This window comes from Maudiozyma barnettii, assembly GCF_903064755.1.
Source record: "Maudiozyma barnettii strain CLIB 1767 genome assembly, contig: KABA2_03, whole genome shotgun sequence".
NCBI lineage: Eukaryota > Fungi > Ascomycota > Saccharomycetes > Saccharomycetales > Saccharomycetaceae > Maudiozyma > Maudiozyma barnettii.
In genome coordinates this window covers 536064-551417 of record NW_024545240.1, presented here as the reverse complement: position 1 = coordinate 551417, position 15354 = coordinate 536064, and the positions used below count along the sequence as shown (strand labels likewise).

The following is a 15354-nucleotide window of genomic DNA, read 5'->3' as shown; positions in this document are numbered from 1 at the left end:
ATAGGGTAGCTGTAATCCTAAAGTGTCTCTCTCTTTCTTAACTAGATTGATATAGGTGACTTCCTAAATATTTCTGTTTGAGATGAGATGAGATGAAATAATATTTTTAAAAATTTTTCACTTCACTTTACCGAGCGCCGCTGCGTATTTTTGATGGAAGGGCTCACTCTATATTAGTTACACATAACACAGAGCTACTCTTTCATAGTTAAGCTATATGGATAAACAGTTTGATGAAACGTGAGTTTTTAACTCTAGTTGGAGCATACAACTGTAGGAATAACCAATTTAAGAAATATATCAATATTGTAGTTTCTTAGTTAGACTGTGTATCTCCTCATGTAGTGTTTGTAGCTTTTCTTCTTGCAGATGCCATATAGTGACACCCGTACACCACATGATGGGTTAGCTTTGTTTACATTTTAAATTAAATTCCACATTTAAAAACAATATTTTTGATCCACAGCTATAAACCTCCCTCAAAGAAAACATACATCAACAATTGAATTATCACTACTGATTCAATAGGTGTACAACTAGGTTATCCTATATTGCATACTTTAAATTTTGGATTAGAATTTGTACTGTCACAAATAGAATTTTAATAATTAAGGTTTTCGTGTTAGGAGGACTGGTTTTTAAAAATGGTAACAGATGAGACATATGCAGACGATATCAACAACAAGATTTTCAATTCTCTGGCTGACGTATTCCAGCAAGCTCAGGAATCGTATGCAGGGCATCGCAAACATATTGTTGTATTGAAAAAGATACAATCAAAGGCTACTGCTCAAGGTTATTCAGATGCATTTAACTATTGGTTTAATAAACTTGTCACTAGAGTGTTACCCCTTAAGAAAAGTGAGATAATAGGTGATAGGATTATTAAATTAATTGCAGCATTCATTGCTTCTTTGGATAAAGAAAATGAGTTGATAAGTAATAATAGGAAGAAGGAATCTTCAAATTCCGATGAAGAATCTGATAATAATCAGAGTTTAGAAGTTGATCTATCTGAAAAGGAAAAAACTACCTCAAAATTTATTGATGGTTTTATAAGGCATACATTAAGAGGGGTAGAAAGTAAAGATAAGAATGTGAGATTTAGAGTGATGCAATTATTAGTCGTAATTATGGATAATATTGGAGAGATTGATGTTAATCTTTATAACTTATTGATGTGGTCGCTAAAGAAAAGAATATATGATAAAGAACCTATTGTACGTATTCAAGCTGTTTTCTGTTTAACCAAACTACAAAGCGATGATGAAGATAACGACCAAGATATGGATGAAGAATCGGCTGAAACAAAAGCTACCGATACCTTAATGCAATTAATACAGAATGATCCCTCTGCAGAAGTTAGGCGTGCAACAATGTTAAATATTGTAAATAATGAAAATACTAGAGCACACATTCTGGAGAGAGCAAGGGATATAAACCCAGTAAATAGAAGATTGGTTTATTCAAGAGTGTTAAAATTGATGGGTAAAAGATGTTTCACAGACTTAAATCCAAGAATCTTAGATCAATTGATGGAATGGGGGTTAGAGGATAGAGAGGAAAATGTAAGAAAAGCATGTCAAAGATTAATGTCTAATCATTGGGTTGGCCTGTTTAATGGTGATCTGATCGAGCTTTTAGAGCATCTGGATGTGGTGAACTCAAAGAGCGCAGTAACAATGATCAATAGTCTTTTCTCATTAAAACCAGAGATTTTATCACAGATTAAATTGACAGAGGAAATATGGAATAAGCTGACTGTTGAATTCGTATTTTTATTCCGTTGTTTCTTCATTTATTCTTCAGAAAATAACTTAATCGAGGATATCGATGGTAGTTTTCCAGAGGCTTCTCGTCTAGCAAATTACTTGGATATTTATATATCCAAGAGATTTTTGGAAGAAGAAAAGACGAGTTTGTCACCTATCGATAAAACACACTTGGAATTTATTATAGAGCAATTGTTGATAACTGCGCATAGATACGACTATAGTGACGAGATCGGTAGGCGGTCAATGTTAACAGTGATTAGAAATATGCTTAATATTACAGAGTTACCTGACTCATTAATAAAATCTGGACATGAAGTTTTGAAATGTTTATCCATAAATGAAAAGGATTTTATATCCATGACTATTGAAATAATTAACGATATTAGAGACGACGACATTGAAAGTCAGGAACAAGAAGAAAATGAAGAAAGAGCTAAACAAACAAACGAAAGGTCTCAACCCTCTATAAATAACGATGATGATGATGACGATGATGATGCTGTTGGCTCATTCCATTCTGCGGTAGAGAATTTAGTTAATGGCAATGAAGAAATTAATGAAGAGGTGTTAGGTAGCATACAGCCAGAAAGGGAGGCAAGACCTCAAGCCATCTTATTATGTTTAACAAGAGCATGTCGTATGCTAGAATTGGTCACTGAAAATGTTTCAGGGAACATTTTAATAACGTCGTTGATTGATACCTTAATCACGCCTGCTGTTAGAAATAGTGAATCTACCATCCGTGAACTAGGTGTTAAATGTTTAGGCCTTTGCTGTCTATTAGATCTTCAGTTATCGATTGGGAGTATGTATATCCTTGGGATGTGTATTTCAAAGGGTAATGCATCACTTAAATACATTGCATTACAAGTCATTGTTGATATATTTTCTGTTCATGGTACAGCCGTAGTAGATGGTGATGGCAAAGTGGATTCGATATCCATTCATAAGATTTTTTACAAAGTATTGAAAAACGATGAACATAGGGAATGCCAAGTGGTTGCAGCTGAAGGGTTGTGTAAGTTGTACTTGGCAGATATATTTACAGATGACGATTTGTTTGAGGCTCTGATTTTGTCTTATTTTTCTCCAGTTAATTCTACTAATGAGGCTTTAGTTCAGGCATTCGCCTTTTGTATTCCAGTTTACTGTTTTTCACACCAAATTCATCAGCAACGTATGGGTCGCATTGCATCTGATATGTTTTTAAGATTGTGTATACTGTGGGACGGTCTTCAGAACTCTAGTGACCCAGAAGTTGATAAAGAGAAAATGATGAAGCCCAACATGATATTTCAGCAACTGGTATTCTGGACAGATCCAAGAAAAATTGTAAACCAATGTGAAGAAAATTATCGATCAGATGTCTCCCAATTGAAGTTTTTATTAGAAATTCTTAAAGCCATTACTCAAATTGAGAATAGGGCCATCAAAAGAATGATCTTAACGAATCTAAATACATTTTATGTTACTTCATATCAAGATACAGAAATTCTCGAAGAGCTCTTAATGCATCTAGAGGATATATTAGAAAATGAACAAATAGACACCATTAGCAGAAATTCTTTAGAGAAATTTAAAAACACTGTAGTGGACGTGATAGAAGTAGCACGGTGTAACCACTCTATTCATGAATCTAAAACTTCGGTGGCATCCGATGAATTAACTACCGAACAGTACTCTCAAATATTAGAATCATCTCAAATTATCGATAATGAAATAAATGCCGACAATGAATACGAAGGGAATATATTAGAGAGTAATAATTTAGTTAATGATGATAATGATAACAAGGTTAATGATTCTATATCGAAACCTGACAGCGCAAAGAAAAGAAGCAGAAGTACGATGGAAACGGGCGATGAAATAATAAATAAAATACCGTCCAAAAACTTGGTTACTAAGAATGTCAGTTTTGCAATATCTTCCAAGTCTAGTGATGAGAGTCAAACTGGACAAGAAAACGAAAGTTATATTGAAAGGCATAGTGATAGTGATGTCAGTATGGAAGACTGAAATTCGGAACAATATTTCTAATATCTAATCATGTTATGTCCTGTATACGTTTTTATATAAATTGTTAAAGTTTAATTTAGTAATTGCTTTAATAATGCAGTGTTGAAATGTGTATATATGCTTTACATGTTATAGATAATAAAACAAAAGGGAGAGTAACAATGCCCATATCGTTTACTTTTAGTTAATTCAAATTTTCGGCTTTTTCCAACAAATGTTTCATTTCCTTTAATTGCTGTTCTGTAATTTTGATTGACTCTTGAAGTTTTTTAGCGTCAGGTATATTCTTCTGTTTTATCTGATATTCCGTGTCTATATTCTTATCGTTCGTCGTATAGCTTAGTTGATTAAAACGATCTACAGCATCACCACGATTCTCTAGCCAATCCCAGATAGAGCTCTCAGAGTTAGTGACAACATTGCCAACGAAATCAGATCCTTTGTAATGATTACCCTTTGAATTCATAATATCATCTTCGTAAACTTCATATAGTGTTTTGATATTAGGGACGTAATTATATTCATTTCCATCAATCAGAATTCTACCTGGTCTTACCAATACAACAGATGGACCTGAGCCACTGCGGAACCAACGGATTACTAAAGAAATTAAAAATATCACAGTGAATAATGCAACCACTATACCTGAAATGGAAGTTAAATCGAAATTGTCAATCAAAGAAGATATTAATGATGGCGACGAATTGTCTGCAATATCGGCCGGGACATTTGTAGTAGTCGAAATCTCACGTTTTGTCTCTGAGGCTTGTTTGATTGTCTTTGTTCTTTTCCTGGTCTTTTTCTTTGTGGAGCCAGCGTTTGAAATTATTTCTTTTAATTCAGCAACAACGGTATGTGAACCATTTCTTTGTCCTTCAATAGAGCCCTTTTCAATTGTACCTTTAAGTAATGATTTTCCTGTCCATACAACGTTGGTGACAACCATCATGTTCGTCGAGTTTGATGCACCCCATGATAAAAATATTCTAGAGTGAACAGAAAAACTGTTCCCATATGGAACATCAGGGGATCTAACAATTTGCGTCGTTAGTGTGTATTCATTAAAGTCTTTGTGATCAATTTTTTCGCTAACAACACATTTAGTTTGTTTGGGCCCAATAGAATTGTTTAGTTTCTTGATATAATTAAATTCTCTCTCATTGTTTGTGAATTTTGGAATAGTGGATATATTGAAGTTATTTTGCTTTTCTAATATAGAGAGAAAGTATGATGTGTCGTTACCATACAAAAGTTCGAACACAGTTCCAAGTGGAGCAGGGATATTCATAGATTCTTCTACCACCACATCAGTTTTTTCCTTATTGTAAGGTGGTGTTGTTGGTGAGTGTGTAGCTGGACCTGCAGTCGGTAGTGTAGAAATTTCAACAATTTCTTCAGATTTTTCCTTTTCTGTCGGTTTTCCATCTGCCATGTTATCAAACATATCACTTTTTAACATCTTTTCGACCTCTTGATTCATTACTCTTGTAGTCTCCACCACACCGTCATAGGCACCTTTTTCGATAGCACCTTTTAGCCAACTTTTAGAAGTCCATTCAGTTGAAAAGTAGACCGTGACCTTCGTGTAATTATTTTTATCCCAAGTTAGAATAGTGTTGTTCTTAACAATAAATGCATTTCCTGATGGTACATCAGGAGTCTTTGAAGATTGAATAACTTGAATATAATCGTTAAGGTCATAATGGACAATTTTATCATTTATTAAACATTTCGTTTTATTTGGTCCAAATCCAGCATTCAGTGGTTTTACATATGAATAGTCACGACTCTTAGATTCTATCAGAGGTGGAATATTAGAAAGCTCATAGTTCTTTTGAGCTTTCAAAATCTGTTCGTAGGGGGCAACATCATCACCGAACAAAATAGCAGCAACCTTACCTAATGAGCCTTTAACAACTGTTTCGCCTACCAATTTTTCATTTTCTGCTGGCGAATAATTAGCAGTTGTGGAGGCATGCTTAACAGGACCTAATTTAGAAGAAAAGGATGATTTTGTAGCTTTGGGACCAGATATGTCGGCAAATATATCGTCATCTATATCATCACTGGAAGTCATATCAGTATCATGCAAATCAGAGTCATTATCGTCATCATAAAATTCACTTCCTTGACTTAAATTTCCGTTGCTGCTGTACGTACTTAATAACTCACTATCAAAATCGTCATCATTATCACGAATATGTCTCTTTCCTAAGATGATTTGATTCCAAACATCCGTTATCAAATCAAAGGTTGCATCCCTTGAAATAAACGAGGCGAAAATATATTTCGTATGCAAAGTATCTATGACAATACCATTTGGGAATATACCAGCTGTAGTCTTCTTTTCAATCTGAACAATTTCGTTAAATGGGATAATAACAGTACTAACCCAACCCAGAATATTAGAGTAAAAGCACAGGTGTTGGTCTGATATATACATTCTACCTTGTAAAAGAATATCTCTTGATAGTGCACAACTGTGGTCGATAATTAATTTCTCATTAGGGTTCAAACCGACGTCTTTAAATAGATTATGGAAGTCTGTATTTCTTTTTTCGTTAACATATTCGATACCTTCTAATTCTCTATAATTGTCATCATTGATACCCATAACGGGTGTCAATGAACCCGAGAGATTTGTGCTAGTTCTAGGCCTAGGCTGATCTAAAATTTCATTGCTGTTTCTATATCTATTGATTGAGTTTCTTAATGATATACCGGGAATTGGTACTTTCATATTAATATTTGGAGAAAATGATCTTCTATTCAAAAAGTTTCTAGATAATGTTCTAGATTTACGTGGGTTTGTTGTACCGTTCATTGCTTCGTCATTTGAAACTGAAGAATATCTGGAGTTTCTCTTTTCTTTGTTGTTTTTGTCACCATCCTGTTGTACGTTAGCTTCATGTGCAGGTAAAGTTTTACTCCTAGCTCTACTTTTTTTTAGCATTTCCTCCAAGGATTCTTGTTTTGTCAAGTTAACGTAACTACTATTCCTGACATTGGTTTTATCTAATCCTTCGAATGTTACAGGTTGGTTTTCTGTGTTGTTATGGCTATCATTTGGTGACATAAGTACTGGAGAGTTGAAGCTACCATCTCTGTTGTGGTTATTGTTGTTTGTTCTCTCTTGACTTTCATTATTCTGGCTATTTGTTATATTAATGTTGGAGGTTATAGTATCTTCAATATTTGGGTTACTATCAAATGCATCTAGAGTTAAGTTACCTTTCCCTAGAGATGATATTGCCGGTGGAATATTTTTCAAAGGTTCAAATTTTACCTTATTTACTATATCTTCGTTTAAAGGAGCATTATTAGCTGATTCCTCATTAGAGTTGACAGAAAATCTTGATTCAGTGGATGCAGGTGTTGTCAACCTAAATTTATTATGGGTAGGTGGACTTAACAGGTTATTAGATAAAATATTCGTTGCATCATTTATTGGCGACAAATGTATATGATTTCTGGGAACCTCAGTACTATTACGAGAGGATTCGTTGTTACTATTGCTATTGTTTTGATTACTTGCTGACAACAAATAATCTAAATGTTTTAAGAAGGATGTACTTCTGTTGATAGGTGGGGCACTTTTATTTGCTGGATTGTGTATCACAGTATCATTTATTCCAGTATCATTCGATGGACTATCCTCTTTGCTGTTTGATTGTCCTACCAATTTCGAGTTTCTTGGGTTTATTGGCTCATTACTATTTCTATTACTGGTAGTGTTGTTCATCAAGGCCAAGATTTCGGGGCTATTAGATCTGTCCGTTATGTTCCTACTATTGTTCCCATTATTGTTATTTGGTTCTTCGATGGATATTCTTGGTATATGATTCATTGCACTGTGAGCGAATGATAAGAGAGTACCGAAAATACCATCATTAGAATTATTTTCATTATTATTTGTTTGATCTGTTGTTGTATGTTGTTCCAATTTACTTTCCGATTTTGATTTATTTGTATAAAAATCTGGTAAAGAGTTATTGGTTTTTTTATTTCTTAAATAAATATCCGGATTCTTTTCATTGTGATTCTCTATAGTTACAGGGATATTGAAAAATCCATGTGCAGTATTAATTCTTTTCATTCCATTACCAGTAGCACCATGTAATGATCTTCTTGGAGCAAAAGAAAAATCTAAATCCTTCTCGGCACTACTACCCTTACTAGAAATATCATCTTTATTATTGTTAGTATTAATTGTGTCTGTATTATTATTATTAAAATCTTCTTCATCCTCACGTAGGGAACGAGTTCTCTTTGTTCTATTACTTTTCACAGAGACTATATCTGGTAATTCAAATTGGCTTGTTCTCTTACTTGGAGCATAACTAAATTCCCCATCATTGTTAATGAATTCAGCCGAGATTCTTCTCTTCGCAATCTCATGATGACCTTTCCCTGATCGTCTTAATGATATTGATGGTCTTATCAATGCGTCTACAGATTCGTATTTTCTTGATTTCCTTCTATTTGGTAATGAGTTTTGTTTTAAGTCTCTCTTCTTTTGTTTATGCTTATTGTTATGATTATTATTATTCGAACTATTATTCTTTGAATGAATAATATTTGACAACTTCAATTTTTTGAAAAATGAAGAATCACTTATTGATCTATTCTTCGATGACATTATTTAAAAAAAGGTAGTGGGTGCAAAAGAATAAAAATAAGAAATTGGTAATAACTTAAATATTGAACAGTAATATTATCAATTACAAAAAATATCAAAAAAGAAAATAGAAAAAAGAAAAAAGAAAAAAGAAAAAAGAAAAAAGAATTTCCAGGGGCGATGATGATCTTGTGTATCAAATTTTATTTGATCAACTAGGATTGTAAATTATTAAATGAAGTTCTATTTTAAATATAATGTATCTAAACCATCCACAGACTATACACTGAATATAAAATATGTTAATCAGTTATCTTTTCGTTTTTTGCCTGACCTCTAATTTATAAACAAAAATTGTGATAATTTATCCGATGATTATAATGTTCGAGAAAGAGTATTGACAAAAAAAATAAAATATCAAATGGACATTTACCAGACTCCTATCTGATTATATTATTTTTGGAATATACCAGCCTAGATCTCTTGACAAACTAGTGTCCTATTCGTTCGAACTATCTATAAGGTTTTCCCCTTTTACGTAAGATAGATCTTGTAGATTCAAAGACTTGAACCAAACAGAATTACATCAGCAAAAACAAAATAAAAACAATAAATTGTCAGGTTTGGCCAAGTTTGAGTTCCTTTACTTTTCTTCGCCTTTTGTGACAACGAAAATAAGATTTTGGCAATCCGCTCGGTCACACAGAAAATGAGATGAAAGTGGAATTTACGGGAAGGAGATAGCGAGAGGCTGAAAAGTGTGGGGGTGCGACGAATGGAAATGGCGGGTAACCCAAGAGAAAAACAACGAAATAGGCGTGGGGAGGTCACTGAGCACGACTACCGAATAGCCATATGATATATAGTAGTAAAATATATCAATAAGGCTAATAACGATACTACTAGTGGATCATCAGTATTAATTCGTATTAACAGAGCCATGATATGATAAAGAAGTAGATTTTGATATTCTGATTCTTATATATGTCGTATGTATGTATATATCATTATACATTTTCAGTATTATCTTTTTTTTTTTGATGTGTTTGCAAAATTTTGGTTCGAATGATGGGATGTAAGTATATTTATTGTATGTGGAGGATAGCACACCTCGCAAACTTTAGCATTAACGGTCTTCTGCCCATTCATTTTCACGTCTAATGGCAGCTTCTTCCTCCGGCGTGAAATCATTGACGATGTTAAACGTCCTTCTGATCTCTTCAGGTGATCTGCCCCTTATCATCTCGGCGACAACTTTACAACCTGCATCTAATAGAGGTTTAATATTTAAATAATTTGCAGCTAGGATGATTTCATATAGCATCTCTTGATCCACTTTTAAAAACTCACGATCCCATGCATCAACTGGAGCAGACTTTCTGGAATCATCATCATCTTCATCTGGGAAATTAGAATTCCTGTGATGTTCAGCCCATTCAATAACTTTTTGTAAAACAGATGATCTCACATTAGGAACAGGCATCACAATCTCATCATCTTCATCTTCATCCTCACCATCAGAATCGGAATCCACATTACTATCATGCATATCATTCAGATAGTTTTTTAATAAAAGAGAACGCTCTGCAATCTTCTTCTCTACAGTAAATTTTTCACCTTCACCACTAACTAATACAACAGTTTGATTCTTTACTTGTGACATTTTTTTTTAACTTTACACCCTCCTTTTATATGCACCTACGTATGTGTATATGTATAACCACTCACTAATTTTTATTCAACAATATGGTTATATGTATAGTCAACACTCTATTTTGCTCCCTTTACTGACTTAAAATATGCATATATTTAGTGTTATATATTTATTATTAATCACACTTTCAATGTCTAATTTAGAACTAACGGAAGTGGAAAAAATGAAGCGGTTAAGAGAGAGAAAAGCCGGAGAACTTGAAGCACACCGTATTCGTACTTAGCGATAAACATTTTATGGCATCTATGGCTATACATTGAAATTACTATAAACACTGGAACTCAAATCATCTAGGGCCTCTAATCTATCTAGACATTGTAAGTATTCGTTAGAGGCATCACTACTATTATTACTAGTATTGTCTGCTAACATATCACGGCATGTATCCTTTGATACTATGGCAAATAAAGCCATTTGAAATGACGATTCTGCAGAGACATTGGAAGTCTTTTGATTCTTGGCTATCACTTTTTCCTCAATGTGGTTCATAATGTATTGATACGACTCATTCACTAGATTCTCAAGAACAATATTTGATGCACTACTTTGTACACATTGTGTTAGTTCATGCATTAATCTTCTTAGTACTGTGTCATCCTCTTGTAATAGTTCTAATTCATTTTGATCTAACGTTTGTTGCAACACAGTAAATAAATCATTGTCACTAGGAAGTATAACGTCCCGTATATTAATACTATCTTCCTTCGATATCAAAATATCCTTGTTGATCGCTTGAAAGACATTACTTAGATGATTACTGAACTCTTCTAAGGTCAATTGATCTCTAGGATTAATTGTTTCGAATTCTTTCGCAACATACTTATGTGCTAATCTTTTAAATGTTTTGTATCCGTTGTTCAATAACCACCATGAAAGTGATAAATAGCCTTGTTCGTTGATATATGCGATCTTATTACTGTTGTTGTTCGACTCCATGGAATAACCGGTAGATGAAGTTATTGTATTCTCATTCGTTGAATTGATGATATTATCTTGATTGTTAGAATTATTCCAAAACCTACTTATCAGAACCATTATTGAGTATTGTCCCTTGGAATCATTTTTCTTTTTCTCTACATTCATATTCACTGCACTCTCCAAATATTCTCTTCTAGCTAGCATATTCAATTGTAATCTTGTCAATAAGAAAAAAGTAGACACTGTATATGTAATGGTAATAATTTTCACAATACTATTGCTCTTTAATTCGTTCCATAGTTCAGCTTTACTTTTTTCAATATTTTCTTCATTTGTGGACTCTTCGGTGACTCTTTTCTTATTCTTCAATTCATTAAACAATTCATCAATATTTAACTCGTCTTTATTAAGAACTATTGCAAACACGGGTATTAATTGACACAGAGTTCTTAATGAATCCTCTTGGGTCTGTATAAATCTTCTACGCATTTGTTCCCTTATGAAATGATCCTCACTGATTCGTAATTGTTGCCTGTATAGCCACCTCTTGACTAGAAACATTACAATAGAACCAGTAGCACAAAGTGCCGTTACACTGAACAAAGATATCAACAACTTCCATCGGTGTCTTTGAAGTAATGATCGTCTGTTATTAATATTGGCCATACTTGTTATGTTCCTTGAGATTAATGTATGTGTGACCTGTTAAAAAGAAGGTATCTTTTATATTCCTAATAGTAAAATAAATCAAATGTCCCAATAATTGTCTGTGCTTTACTAGATATTATTGATTTCAAAAGTAAATTATTTAAATTTATTGCATTTCCCCAATATCATCGCCATCACAATCTCCATACATTTTATTTATATATTTATTAATTCTGTTATTGTTGTTTGGTAATTTTAATCTGATCGCGTTGACCATTACAATCGCCGTTGAACTTCTAAATTTGACAAAGGACTTGAAAAAGGTAACAGTATTAAATACTGAAGTAATAAAGGTGGTAAAAGTCATCTGTGTATTAAATTGGAAAAAGAGGTAAAAAGTGGTAGTTCAGAGAGAGTGTGAGATATATAGGTTTTACCAAATATAGGAGTGTCAAATTACGGTGTTTCTTTTGCTATAATATATATATATATATTTACATATTAGAAGAAATGTCACAAGAGGATATAGATAGTTTTATGGCTATTACAGGTGCTGGTAATGGTGAGTTAGCCCAGAATTTTTTGGATATGGCTGGAGGTAATTTGGATACTGCCATCTCTTTATTTTTTGAACATGGTGGGAATGCACAATTACATAACGGAAGGATGTCTGCTATTGGTAATGAAGGTACAGGATCCACAGAATATCAATCCGATTCTGATATTGCTCAAAAATTACAAAACGAAGCCTATGGTGAAGAACCTGTGAGAGCCCCCGATGTTGCAAGACATGAAACATTAACGGAAACACATGTATTTCCTGGTTCATTTGGTGGTGTAGGTGGTAGTTATGCTCCATTGAATAACGCTAATGATATGTATGATGAAGGTGCCCCTGAAGGTATCTTTAATCAACGTGAGGATAATGAATATGAGAATGATATGTTCCGTCCCCATTATAATCCAGATTTAGATAACAGTGAGGACTCTGATTCTGATGATTTGGATATTAATGACCACGATTCCGATTTTGAATATGTGGAAGAACCAGTGGTAGAATTGGATGATGATGGAGAAATTAAAGAATACTATAAGATGGTGCGTAGACCTAAGAATTTTACGAAGGAGGAAAGATTGGCAAGGTTGTTCAGACCGCCTTTTGAAATAATAACGAAATTATCATTAGATGATGCTAAATTGAAGGCAAGAAAGAGAAAGAAATGGATTATGGTTAATATTCAAGATTCAGGCATATTTCAATGTCAAACTTTAAACAGGGATTTGTGGTCAGAAAAGGATATTAAGAGGTTAATAAAGAAAAATTTTATCTTTTTACAATATCAATTTGGTTCTCGTTCTGCAGAACCATATAGAAATTTTTACAATTTACAAAATAAGGATGATCTACCTCATATTGCAATATTGGATCCCATGACTGGTGAACGATTAAAAATGTGGAATCATATAGTGCCGAAACCTGAAAAGTTTATTGAGGAAATGCAATCCTTCTTGGCTCAATTTTCATTGGACCCTACTTCCACCAATCCAACTGTTAATGAACCACCAAAACCTATAGATCCAACAACTTTAACTGAAGAACAACAAATGGAATTGGCCATCGAGCAATCACTAGGTGACTCAAAACAGAACCCAATTAGTTTTGCAAACGAAAGTGATAATGAAATGGATGTCGATAAAGAACCTATAGAACCTGAAGACAAAGACATTTTCATGCAAATTAAACCTGTAAAACATGAAGAACCTGGTAATAAACCAGGTGTCACAACAAGAATCCAAATTCGTACTGGGGATGGTAAGAGATTCATTAGAAGGTTTGACTCCATTGAGGATACTGTCAGGATAATTTATGAAGTAATTAAAACTGAGATGGAAGGCTATGATAATTGTAAATTTACATTAAGTGATCACCATAGACATGATTTGATAGAGAAATTGGATTCAACGATAAATGATGCAGGGCTTAAGAATAGTTCGTTGTTATTGGAACAGATTGAAGATGATGATGAATGATATCTCCTTAAGTAAGTTCATATGCATACATATACATATATATATATAAGTGATTGTGGTGAACTAAACATACCTCTTTTGTTCGTGTTGTATATTCATCTTCGTTTCTTCATTCTTGTTATATTTAGTTATTATTATTAATTTTGGTGATAAAAAAAAAAGAAAAAAGAGCGTAATTACACTGCGACGAAATTACATAAGCTTGATATATATTTAAACTTGTTTTTAATTAAGTAAAGAGAGCACATAAGGATAGAAGGAAAAAGAAAAGATTATTGTCATACAGTAGAAGTTCAACGGGATCTAACTTTATTTATCTATAGTCGTTTTGAGAAATTTATCTGGGAAAATTGTGCCATATTTGTCCTTTATACGAGTTTACAACAATGAAGTATTTAACCGTGATTGTAACATTGTTGTTACAAATAATAGCAGTTTCAAATGCGGAACACACTAATAACTGGGCTGTTTTAGTTTCAACATCGAGATTTTGGTTCAACTATAGACATATGGCGAATGTGTTGAGTATGTATAGGACAGTGAAAAGATTAGGTATCCCGGATTCCCAAATTATTCTGATGTTAAGCGATGATGTCGCTTGTAATTCCAGAAATTTATTTCCAGGTAGTGTATTTAACAACAAAGATCATGCTATCGACCTATATGGTGATAATGTTGAGGTTGACTATAGAGGATATGAAGTTACGGTAGAAAATTTTATTAGATTATTAACAGATAGATGGTCTGAAGATCAGCCAAAATCTAAGCGATTATTGACCGATGAGAATTCGAACATTCTGGTGTATATGACTGGACATGGAGGTGATGATTTCTTAAAATTCCAAGATGCTGAAGAAATTGCGTCTGAGGATATCGCAGATGCCTTTGCACAAATGTATGAAAAGAAAAGATATAATGAGATTTTCTTCATGATTGATACTTGTCAAGCGAACACTATGTACTCCAAGTTCTATTCACCAAACATTTTGGCAGTTGGATCTAGTAGATTTGAAGAAAGTTCATACTCACACCATTCTGATGTTGAAATTGGTGTTGCTGTTATTGATAGATTTACATATTATACCTTAGAATTTATGGAAACCATTGAGAAGGATTCCGATTTGACCTTGCAAGATTTATTTGATTCGTATACTTTTGAAAAGGTTCACTCTCATGTAGGTGTTAGAACAGATCTTATAGAGAGAGATCCAAAGGATATATTGATTACAGATTTCTTTGGTAACGTTCAAAATCTAATACCGGATAATAATGCGAAGTTTTCGGATGCTAAAATGAAGGATTCTGATAACATCATCAATCTTTCTATTCAAAAGGAATCTGAAATTGCACAAGTTGAAAAAAGTCACAGAATTATTAATAATACTTTTACGAAAGCACTAGGTAATAATAACTTTAAAGTAGCATCAGGTGAATCTAATAGTTATTCTTCATTGATTGGTTTAGGTGCTTTCGCCTTGATTGCTCTTTCAATCTTGTTATCAAAATAATAAATATCATTCCCAGTTTTAAGGTTTTAAATATTACATAACTTCATATATAATGACATACATATAATGAACTTATATAGATACTATAATAAGTTCAACAATAAATTTATATACATATACATATAT

General features: G+C 33.1%; 6 protein-coding genes across 6 annotated transcripts; 3 read left to right on the top strand and 3 right to left on the bottom strand.

Annotated features, from left to right (window-relative positions):
- Positions 1 to 644: 644 nt before the first annotated feature.
- YCG1 (condensin subunit YCG1) lies at positions 645 to 3791 on the top strand (the record flags this gene model as incomplete). Its single annotated transcript, XM_041549707.1, has 1 exon — positions 645 to 3791. One exon carries the CDS (start codon positions 645 to 647, stop codon positions 3789 to 3791), a length of 3147 nt encoding a protein of 1048 aa, XP_041405641.1.
- A 184-nt stretch (positions 3792 to 3975) lies between these two features.
- On the bottom strand, positions 3976 to 8430 carry YSP2 (Ysp2p; the record flags this gene model as incomplete). The annotated part of the gene is made up of 1 exon (XM_041549706.1): positions 3976 to 8430. One exon carries the CDS (start codon positions 8428 to 8430, stop codon positions 3976 to 3978), a length of 4455 nt encoding a protein of 1484 aa, XP_041405640.1.
- A 1105-nt stretch (positions 8431 to 9535) lies between these two features.
- On the bottom strand, positions 9536 to 10072 carry SKP1 (SCF ubiquitin ligase subunit SKP1; the record flags this gene model as incomplete). Its single annotated transcript, XM_041549705.1, has 1 exon — positions 9536 to 10072. One exon carries the CDS (start codon positions 10070 to 10072, stop codon positions 9536 to 9538), a length of 537 nt encoding a protein of 178 aa, XP_041405639.1.
- A 300-nt stretch (positions 10073 to 10372) lies between these two features.
- On the bottom strand, positions 10373 to 11707 carry PEX3 (Pex3p; the record flags this gene model as incomplete). The annotated part of the gene is made up of 1 exon (XM_041549704.1): positions 10373 to 11707. One exon carries the CDS (start codon positions 11705 to 11707, stop codon positions 10373 to 10375), a length of 1335 nt encoding a protein of 444 aa, XP_041405638.1.
- A 492-nt stretch (positions 11708 to 12199) lies between these two features.
- On the top strand, positions 12200 to 13720 carry UBX5 (Ubx5p; the record flags this gene model as incomplete). Its single annotated transcript, XM_041549703.1, has 1 exon — positions 12200 to 13720. The coding sequence occupies one exon, from the start codon at positions 12200 to 12202 to the stop codon at positions 13718 to 13720; it is 1521 nt and encodes a 506-aa protein (XP_041405637.1).
- Positions 13721 to 14106: 386 nt separating this feature from the next.
- Positions 14107 to 15228, top strand: GPI8 (GPI-anchor transamidase; the record flags this gene model as incomplete). Its single annotated transcript, XM_041549702.1, has 1 exon — positions 14107 to 15228. The coding sequence occupies one exon, from the start codon at positions 14107 to 14109 to the stop codon at positions 15226 to 15228; it is 1122 nt and encodes a 373-aa protein (XP_041405636.1).
- Positions 15229 to 15354: the final 126 nt, after the last annotated feature.